The sequence below is a fragment of the Anguilla anguilla genome, chromosome 3 (genome assembly GCF_013347855.1).
Source record: "Anguilla anguilla isolate fAngAng1 chromosome 3, fAngAng1.pri, whole genome shotgun sequence".
Taxonomy (NCBI): Eukaryota; Metazoa; Chordata; class Actinopteri; order Anguilliformes; family Anguillidae; genus Anguilla; species Anguilla anguilla.
In genome coordinates this window covers 24059356-24070140 of record NC_049203.1, presented here as the reverse complement: position 1 = coordinate 24070140, position 10785 = coordinate 24059356, and the positions used below count along the sequence as shown (strand labels likewise).

The 10785-nt window shown below is 38.2% G+C and overlaps 1 protein-coding gene across 3 annotated transcripts; it reads right to left on the bottom strand.

Moving 5' to 3' along the window:
* Positions 1-4173: 4173 nt before the first annotated feature.
* LOC118222573 (zinc finger protein ZIC 2-B-like) lies at positions 4174-9773 on the bottom strand. Of its 3 annotated transcripts, none has more exons than XM_035408258.1 (4): positions 9516-9773; positions 6794-7467; positions 5322-5485; positions 4174-5168 (listed from the first exon to the last, which is right to left on the bottom strand). In XM_035408258.1, exons 2-4 carry the CDS (start codon positions 7299-7301, stop codon positions 4974-4976), a joined length of 867 nt encoding a protein of 288 aa, XP_035264149.1. In that variant the 5' UTR covers positions 7302-7467; positions 9516-9773; the 3' UTR covers positions 4174-4973. The 3 variants fall into 3 exon arrangements, with proteins under 3 accessions (XP_035264149.1, XP_035264147.1, XP_035264146.1); XM_035408256.1 differs by lacking the exon at positions 9516-9773 and adding an exon at positions 7974-8333; XM_035408255.1 differs by lacking the exon at positions 9516-9773 and having other exon boundaries at positions 6794-8331.
* Positions 9774-10785: the final 1012 nt, after the last annotated feature.

The following is a 10785-nucleotide window of genomic DNA, read 5'->3' as shown; positions in this document are numbered from 1 at the left end:
CAAAGGTAACAAAATGATGACTCACTGGATGAAAGTGAATTGACCCCAATGCCTGCAACAGAAATGTACCCACGTAAAACAAAACAAAAATTGATGGAATGTTGATGAATAATATATGGGCCTAATCTACATAAATAGAGAGCAAAACAGCTGTTTCGGAATGATGTTACGAAAATGTTTCGTTTTTTTTTTTTTTTTTAGGCTATACAAACGAAACCAAACACGATGCAAAAGTCTTCTAGCACGAGTTATGGGCATTTAAAACAAGATTGCAGGTGGTCTTTTTTTATTATTAAATTGATGCGCAAAATTAGACGAGACTTGGCGAGTGTAGGGATTATAAAATGAATTTAAGTTCCATATACTATAAATGATCTAGGCCTGCGACAACCCACTTTAAAAGGTATATTACAATAAACTTGAAATTAAGTTGAATTTTGTCAAAAAATAATGATATATTCACAATAATAATTTGATCACAGTTATCGTACCAATTTAATGGAGGGGGCGAGGGAACTCCAGTCGAATCGATGAAATGGGACATTTAACCGATATTGTTCACATAGAACAGTGAACAATAAAGTCCATTGTTCGAGTTTTGTAGTATATCGTTAATTTAAACAGAGATCTATTTTAATACATTTAAATACATTTAAAAAATAAACATCTCACCTGAGCGTTCTTATTAAAAGAGAGTAAAAAATGAATGTCATACATCATCGCAGGAGACTCTTCGACACACATGACATGTGAATGTGAAATATATGATGTTGCCTTGTATTGTAATGTTTCGGATATGTCAATTATTTAAAAATAGGTTCAAGAAATCCAACAAAGTCTAAAAATCAGTCTCCATACTGTACACGCTAGTGTGCCATATTAGACTGACATATGCAAATGTACAAATAATCTAACAACATTCGAATGTGACGAATTATGGCCATTATTCTTCAACATCACTGATTTGTCTTGTCAATTCAGGATCTGTATGAATCAAAATTAAACATTTTAAACATTTAAAATAATAAATAACATGTCGCTCGATTAATAAGCTGCCATTGCGTGCATGTATTCATGACGTCACCAAATTGTAAATATAATTTTACCCTATTTAGGCCTGCGAATAAGAACATAAATTAATAATTTAAATCTTAATGATAAATAGTGCAAATAAGAATATATATACTTTTAAGTGGATAGTGTAATTAATACATTTTCACCACGTAGCATTTTATTTATTTATTTTTTTTTTTTTTTTGTATTTTGTTATTTATTTATTTATTTTATTATTATTATTTTTTTGTATTTTGTGCTTGTTTAAATCAACGTTCCTATGAAATTAACTTTATTCAAAGCCATTCGTGGAAGTTTTGTTTTAATTGTAAAGCATTCATTTATATCCATTGTCCCAACATTCAGACAGTGATTATTATTTTACCTCGCCATCCTCCCAACTAATATTCAAACGAATTAAACCAGACATGAGTGGTTAACTTTCCCTTAAATTAGACGCATGTAGGAAAATGTTTACACCACATCCTTTCATCCACAGTTTAAGTTTCAAGTCCTTGCAAACACTTATTATGTCGCAGACACATGTATAAATGGTGGGCGCTGGGTAGGCTATAACAACCACAGGCAGGCTTATGTTTCTTTTGCTTCTGCTAGCTAACTAATGTTATATATAATATTCAGGAATACTCTGAACGTCCTATAAAAAAAGAGAGTATGTCCAATCAAGTGTTAAGAGCACAGCTTGACCGTACTGTTGATTAGGCACGTGTTGTAACCTTTAATGATTGAATAGAAACCCAACTGTACATAATGTATGTAACGTAAGCAATGTGTGTAGCCTAAAATAAGCAGGTCTGTTAAATATACGAAATCTAGAACTAAATGGGATTTCTATCTTTCGATGTGCTATTATTTGTGAATAAACCTTCTTCTAGCAGGCAGTTCACTGAAGAAAAAAAAAGCGTTGGACGAATCTGCAGTTGATAGAGGAATTACAAAGCTTTCAACTTTCTTAGAAAGGAAAACCTTTTTATTTATTTATTTATTTATTTGTTTGTTCACTCATTCATTCATTCTGGCAGCCCAACTATGCCTATATCAATTACTTTCATGCATCTAATTAATCTCTTTGGATTAATTTGACATTGTCTATAAACATTAATATCCAGTCTCAATGTATCTTTAATTAAACATGAAGCATAGTGTAATGAAACTTTTTTTTTCCATGGGCATTACGGTTCAATACCCCAGCAGCGTCCGCCGAAAATTAATCGACGTCTTTCACTGATCTTTGGTTCTATACTAGTCACGTCTGCGTCCGAACAGGTTAACACATAAGACGCATGGTTGCGATAAAAAATATATTTTAAAAATATATAAAGCAGTATAATGGACTAAACAAAATGAAAATTATGTATTAAGCTAATAAATGTACAACTTGAAGACTCATAATTATTTGGAAAGCGACCGCTAGGCTAGTGCTAGGCCTGTAACTCCAAGGGGCTATGCGATATAACCAAACAAGCATCTCCCGCCCATTCTTTCAGTCTTCAATTATTATAGGACGCCATAATTGGAAAAACTGAGGAAATGCAGATCTGAAGTTTGAAAGTTTAAAATGGAACTTGTCAAAAAGCTGTAAATGCGCTCACTGTGCAATTGCATTCATTTCCATGTTAAATTAATACACACTGAACACAATCAGACAAGTAGTTTCAAACTTGTATAAGTTGCTGCTGATCTCTGCCAATTTTATTAAATTTGAACTGATTCCTTGAGATTAAAGACACACATTTTAGTATTTATAATTTGTCAACACAGGCGTAATTTCTGAATATTTTACCAACGAACAAACTGCATGCAGCCTCCAGTAATCTCGAAACCAGGGATGTCTAAACTTGTCCAAAAAGAGTCGATGTGGGTGCAGGTTTATTGATTCATAGGCTACACATAAAATGCTCATCATGATAGTGTTTCAGTGAGAAACTCAACTGATTTAGAATGTTATTTGTCTCTCAGGTCTTTATTTTTGGTAGGGCGGTTCTCATAGTCAATTGCATTTCTAATAATAGGTTGTAGACGACATGGAATAGCTTAAGTGCATAGCTTGTGTTACTTTCCCCGAATAATGTCTGGAGAAAAAAAAATCAATTTATAAACGGGTAAATAAATAAAGAAATGAATATATGTTCTGACAAGTTTATTATAAATGTGACTTAATGGACTTAATTAGGTTCCCTTTCTTTACTTTCACATATGTATTCAGGGCTGCTTCCCCGCCTTTCAAAAGTGCGTCAAGTTCAAGTTCATGGCTGCTCAGCCTAAAGCTCTATTTAGTATGTGGGTGGAGGAGGGGTATGGAGGGCTATACGGATCCTCAAAACACGCTTCTATTTAGCAGGATTTCAAGCTTCAAGTTTGACGCTAGGCATTCGCTACCGCCGTAGATTCGGTTACAATAAATCCCTGTGAGCAGCCGATTAGCTTTCCGCGACAGGTTTCTTCAAGGGACACACCTTAAAGTAAAGAGGAAAATACGGCGCATTACGGCATGTTTGTTGTGAAAAAAAAAAAAAAACAAAAAAAAAAACTAAATTTCAGTAAGCCTAATTTATATTTCACATCTAAAACCCTTCTAAATCATTGGAAAGTTACCTGTGGTGGTTCCCGGGATATATTTAGTGATACTATGATTTCACAATCGCGGAATGGATAGGCCACTAGTTGTCTAGCAAACGGTTTTTTCTTTTTCTTTTTTTTCAGTCTGCCGGCTGCTCTCAGGACGTGGTCGCCGTTTCCTTTGTCCTCCTTATTTTGGATAAATAAATAAATAAATAAATAAATAAATAAATAAATAAATAAATAAATAAAATCAGCTCTTCCCGTGAGCAGTAGGCCTACCCGCTAACTGCGCACATGATGAAGGCTGCAGATAAAATAGTCTATTTGCAACGGACACTTTTGGGAATGGCTTACAATCCTTAAAGTGTAACATGAAATAGTTATTCACTGATCATTCGTTTCTTATTTTACACACGCGCGCGCGCCCACACACACACACACACACACACAAACGCACACACACGCATGAACGCATACACACACGCATGCACGCACACGCCAGCTTAAAATAGTCAGGGCTCACGCAGAAGGAAAAGATTTACTTTTTCATCACTTTTTATTATATTTCTATATTCAGCAGTTCTTGAAACTCGATACAAGAATGGCATGAAGTCTCTTAATTTTGGACAGAAACACATTTAACAACTGTTCATGTTTGGCTCATAATTGTACACATTTCTAGTAAAGAAACATTCTTTATAAATATTGTTGTATCTGTGGAAAGTAAATACTTTAATTTAATTACACATAGATAAATATGACTGCTGATATTTACAAAAGGATTCAATAATTACCGAAAATTACCGGCACGTGTTTATTTTTTCCACATTTTTTCCCAAAATATTTAACAATCGAAGCTTGCAAAGCACAAAACGTCACGAGTTAAACCCAGCAAACGAAAATTACATTCACGAGAAAGTATTCTGTCTGTTTACGTTGTGTTAACTTTGGCACAGTTTCCTGTTTATAGTTGTTTTACAATCAAGTTGCCGTATTGGGATCACAATATTGAACTGTATAATACAGACGCATCACAACATGTGCACTAAAGGCCTGTTTCATGAACAGCTACCACTGAAAGAACACTTATAGACTACGTCAAATACAGAAAAATACAACCACGAAAAAGAGGGCAAGTAAGTATTTATTATTTACAAATTTTAAATACATTTGTGACCATCTTGTTATTGTATGCACAAAGAAATATCCTGATGTAGAATAGACAAATGTTACGACTGCAGAGGTGGATGTCTTCGGACACGTCTTCGATGATCTGGTATCCTTTATTTTATCTTCTTCTGTTCAGTGATTTTCTTTTAGATTCCGAAGATTCTGTCCTAAACATACCACTCACTAAAATTGGAAGTTAGGCTGTTGTGTCCGTTGTTACTGTGAACCGCTGACGCGGGAGACAAGTTGTTGGTACTTTGGGTTTCAGTAGACGGAGACACCAAGCCTGGGGGCGTCGCGGATTCATAGCCAGAGCTGCCTGCGGGTGAGGACTCGGACCCGGGAGCGGAGGATTCGTGAACCTGAAACGAACACATAAGACAAAAAATTCATTATTACTCTGAAAACACACACTCTCTCTCTCTCCCTCTCTATCTCTCTCTCTCTCTCACACACACACACACACAGTTTACTCCCTATTTAACCATTTATCCAGCCCGCCATGTCATACTTACTTTCATGTGCTTCCTGAGGGAACTGGGGTGAGTGTATGACTTGTCGCACATTTTGCACAGATATGGTTTGTCAGAAGTGTGAACGTGCATGTGCTTCTTTCGGTCACTGCTATTTGCAAAGCGCCTGTCGCAGCCCTCGAACTCACACTGGAACGGTTTCTCTCCTGTAGAAAAATCAAAGGAAGCAAATTAGTCTAATAAAGGCCTATTATGGCAAATAATCTTGAATTATGTTTTGATGAGCAGCATCAACCGTTACAAAAAAATAAAAATAAAGCATTTGTGACGTGCTAACCGGGTCATGGCATGTTTAAAAGACATACAAGGCACTGATTGCAACGCGAACATAATACTATTCAAAATGCTTAAAAAGCACTGAATACTGTAATGTAAATAAATATTCTAAAGCACAATGATTCATACTCCGTTTAAACATGGTGTGATTTCAAAGAACGAGTTCCCAAGGAAAAGGTTTTCCAGACACACCAGTGAGTTTTCCGGATTAACGCACGTGACTCACAACTCAAGCTTTCTGTGACTTGAAGTAGAAGCAAAATATAAATGTTGCAAAAGGGAATTAAACATGGCCGAACAACGAAAAGCATTTTCTTCGCTAAATATCTATGTTGTGCCACAGCTATATTGCACTTCCTAAAATGAGGCATACCATTTTGGGAAACATTGCAGCGTACTTCATTTTTGAGAGGATTACACGTGCAAAATCCTGTACTGACAAGGTAAATGTTTGAATCAGCCTGTTTAACACCGACTACCAATGGAATAAGGCTATATTCCGAATGCCTTAAATAAGGAATAATCAGAAACAACAATATTATTGGGTCTGTGTGTGTGGAATTAATATATGGAAGCACATTGTTTCTGAACAGTCAGATTCAAGGCTTTATTTGCATTTTTATAATGAAGAATTCATTTATTTAATCACGTTTTCTTGCAAGTAAATGTATGTAAATGTATTTACAAGCATCCAAGCAAACGAATATCACACAATAACCAGTTATCATTCAGCAACTCAGGTATGATGTATCTACTATAATTCATGATAACCAGAAATTGTCTTTGACATATTACATAATACATTTTTTTCCTAATTAATTACTATGTATTTATAATATTGCACTTATTCCGCACTACACCGATATGGCTGTAATCCGTTTCATACATTCCATGTCCAAAGGACATTTACTAAAGATTGTATTGTTTCAACATTTGGAACACCAATCACTCCACGTTTTACCTATTTTGTGAAAGTAAAATTAAAAAACTACTTGACAGTTATTGCTACATTCTTACGCTACCTCGTTTCATCCTAAATGCATGAGAAAGGCCTGCGTGCATGGGCCAGAGCTCAATAAAATCAGATCTTTCCAGACAAAACTACAGCAGCTGCCGCCATACCATCCAGGGTAGCCTACTGCGAGAAAAAAAAATACATTAACAAAGTCTGAAATTACCTGTATGCGTTCGCTTGTGGATCTTCAGGTTTTCCGATCGTGCGAAAACCTTCCCACATCCAGGGAACGGGCAGGGAAATGGTTTTTCTCCCGTGTGCACCCTAATGTGATTGACCAGTTTATATTTCGCTTTAAAGGGTTTACTCTCTCGCGGACACTCTTCCCAGAAGCAGATGTGGTTGCTCTGCTCTGGTCCCCCTACGTGCTCCACAGAGACGTGGGTGACCAGCTCGTGCATGGTGCTGAAAGTTTTATTACAACTTTTCTTCGGGTTGCTGAGCTGTTCCTGGTCGATCCACTTGCAGATCAACTCCTGTTTAATGCACTGCTGTCGCATGTAGCGGAAGAAGGCACCAGGGTGGTGATGGGCTGCCATGTTCATACCCATGTTCATGGAGCTATACTGATTGTGAAGTTGGGCTGCAGAGTAGGGGTCGGTCCTGGGACTGGATACCTGGTGATATTGATCCGGTCGCCCGAACACTTCACCCGGTAGTCCCAGTCGCATTTGTCCATTTAAAACATTTGGAGAGCCGTGGGATCCATGTTGGTCGTGGATTCCTGGGAACAATAAGTGGCCTTGGCCGTCTGTGTGGGAGTGATGCAGAGAGCCCGCTGTGGGGCCGAATATGGAATGTTGGCTGCTGGTTGGAGAGGATTCGCCGAAGCTGCGGCTGCGAAAGAGAAAGTCCCGGGTAGAGTTGAAAGGCGAACTAGCGTACGACGTGACATGAGCTGCATGCGCACCCAAAGCCGCAGCGGGATAACCAGCTGCTTGAGAGGTAAAGGCAGAGCTCTGTCCGGGAGAGAGATCGTGGTTCAGTTTAAACGCGCCCATATGCGCTGAATCGACAAAGGTATTCTGTGTTAAACTCAAGTCTCTGTCTTGCATTTCGCTTGATGAATGGTGCCTGGCAAATGTACCAACCCCCAAACCAGGGAACTGGTGACCAGCGTCCAGTAACATTGTTTCTCAATGAATTAGGGTTATGTTCAAACCAACTATATGCGTACCAGCAAGTCACATTTAACCGTACGTAAAAAGATTAAATATATAATGTATTGCCTTTTATGGAAGTCAAGCATTCCGAAAGAACAAAATCCCACATTGGGATAAATTCGAAGTGACGATCCTCTGACAGAAAAACACAATCAATCACTTGTCGTAGCAACCACTTACACGGTCTCGCAGTTAACTTACAATCCCCATTAAAAGATATGGAATCATTCCGGCGGCTTTCCCAGCAATATCGGAGAAGTTACGCTGGTTCCTTTTCACAAAACAGCAATATGTAAACCCCCTGACTAGATTTTCTTCACACAGCGTCTTGGTGCATCGTATACTGCTGATCCTATATGGGTATTTATCTTTCGTTTTCTGCGTATCACAGAGGGTCTGTTCCTCAGTGGAATGGCAATTTCTGATCTTACGCCCCTTTAACTGAAGACCGGTCATTCACGCGCCACAGTCTCATTGGTCACTACACCTCATCAATCCCAGGTAAACCACCAATCACGGGTATCCATTTCGCTACTTATAGTCGTTCGCATTTCCCCTTGACAATTACCGCCTACTTTTCCCCCCCCTTTTCCCAAAAAGGATTCTCTGGAAAGAGATAAACAACATACTTTTGGTTATGATCTTTGATTTTATAGATAAAGCAAGTTCGCTGGTCTTTATATTGGAGCGCAATCTGGCTAAACTTTTGTATTTAATGAACATAGTTTCCATCAATTAAATCGATGTACACATTCACATACGTGAAATAATTTACTAAATAGTAGAATGACTTGGTAAACAGGCTGCATTTTAATTAAACTACTGAAACTATGAAATATATGCGGAAATAAACTCGTTTGTGCGGTTACATGTACTTTTAAGTATCCACCCATTTCAATCCACTGAATGCCCAATATAAAATGTAGTAGGCCTAATTCATTTTAAAAAAATCTTACTTAGAATGAATATTAAACGTGACCGTTAATGATATTGCATTGCAATGGAAGGTGTTTAATTGTTTCTTATGACATACATATTGATGTTAATTAGTGTGACAAAAAGCATGCTAGCTATGTATTATGTGCATACACTGATTTGTTAATTTGAAACGCTCCTGTTTTGGTCGTGCTAATACACATACAAGTGTAAAATTAATTTCGAACATTTTTACTGAGTTTGCTTCGTTGAAAAAAATAGTCTTGTGGTGTCTAATTTTCCCAATATCTCAGTATGTTTCTTGATTATAACACTCCTGCTTAGGCTATTATTCTTTTAACCAGTGCAATATTATGACAAAAATACACATTCCCTTCTGCACTCACTCGCGCGCAAGAGCCCATGGAGGCTCGCACACTAGGATTAGTAAATAACGCACGCTAACTTTCAGTAAGTTAAAAGTGCTTGTTTTGAAATCTTAAAACACGTAATTCCACTGTTTGGATAGTGGGCTACATCTTATTCAGTAACCCTTACCTTATAAACGAATCAATTATGGAGTCTCACACGTCAGCAAATGAAAAGTTATGTTAGATTTATTTTAATTCATTTGAAGGCTTGGAACGTTCAGTTAAACGACGCACCGTTGCGCATGCAATCTGGTTGCCACACATTCACGAGAACCTTTCTAAAGTAAATGCCACGTTTAATGGCGGTGCTTTTCCTTAAAATCCCAAGAAGCTCAATGAAAAACCGAACAATGTGTTATTATTGCAGTTTACTTACACTTTAAAGGGATTCTAACAGTGTCCTGTCCCATCAGACCAAACTTTCACTCCACTCTGTAGCCTCCAGTCCCTCCAACCAGTAAACAATAATGAAGAGGCAACTGCATGTAAAACTTTTGAATTCTGTCTCTCCAGACTCCAAGCCCTGCATTCCAGTTATGTACCATTCTTTTTAGACTCCATTTCTACTCTCTCTGCAGGAATCGTAGGGGCTGATCCAAGTTCAAAGCCACGTCCCCCCGACCCCTTTAAGATGTGCTTCATTTCTGCAGAAAACCACAAAACCCCTGCCCCTTGTCACTGGGTGTTGGCGGGAGCGGGCGGGAGCCGGGGGGGGGGGGGGGGGGGGGGGGGGGGGGGGGGGGGGGGGGGGGGGGGGGGGGGGGGGGGGGGGGGGGGGGGTTTATGGGAAAGAAAGAAAGCAACCCGCCAGCTGTTCATTACGGCAGATTGCAATTTCAATTGGCTGCTACCGACAAGGAACTAGTGAAAGTACTTATTTTAAAATAAGACATTACTAGTTATTATGCTCACTATTTTGCACACAAACATACCTGTAGTATTCACGCAAGTGCATATAGATATTCAACTATTTTAGGAAGTGTTGCTCTAACCATATTTCAATACCGGCGATCTTCAAAAATGCGCAGTCACGATTAAGAGCAAATAACAGACTATTATGATTCAAAGAAACATTTACATCCGCTCCAAGTTATTATAGGCCTATATGTCTGTTGAATTACACTATGCCGCATTTTTCGTTCTCAGGTCTGACGAATACATGGCATTATTCGCAGCCGTTCTTATCCAGGGCGACTTTCACAAAATACAAGATACATACGCGAAGGGAATAGTTTTAAAAATCACTACTCGCTGACAGTTGTAGCTACGTTACGGCATAAAGCGTTTGAGGTGTGAATGAGCATGTAGCTTCCTCTCATACACGCACCCAGACACTAGAAACAAGATACGCGCGCGCGCCCACACACGCACACACACACGCACACACATTTTTACATGGAAGCAGAGAGAGAGAGAGAGAGAGAGAGAGAGAGAGAGAGAGAGAGAGAGAGAGAGCGAGAGAACACGTTTTAAATAGGGATCGGGAACACACATACATGCATACATACATACATACATTGAATCATTGTTCTGAGTAGATGCAGTTATTAAGAATGTAACACAATTTACAGAGTGATTAGCAACTGATTAAGCATTGTGACCTGTTTAAGTATTTGATAGAAACACTACTTAAACATTACAAAAAT

Bases quoted from the DNA above. Each gene is read 5' to 3' on its own strand.
- LOC118222573 (XM_035408255.1), bottom strand. From the start codon at position 7,760: ATGTTACTGGACGCTGGTCACCAGTTCCCTGGTTTGGGGGTTGGTACA. The intron at 5,486-6,793 runs GTAATTTCAGAC...ATTTTTCTACAG, and splicing joins CCACAAGCGAACGCATACAG to GAGAGAAACCGTTCCAGTGT. The intron at 5,169-5,321 runs GTAAGTATGACA...TGTTCGTTTCAG, and splicing joins CCCTCAGGAAGCACATGAAA to GTTCACGAATCCTCCGCTCC.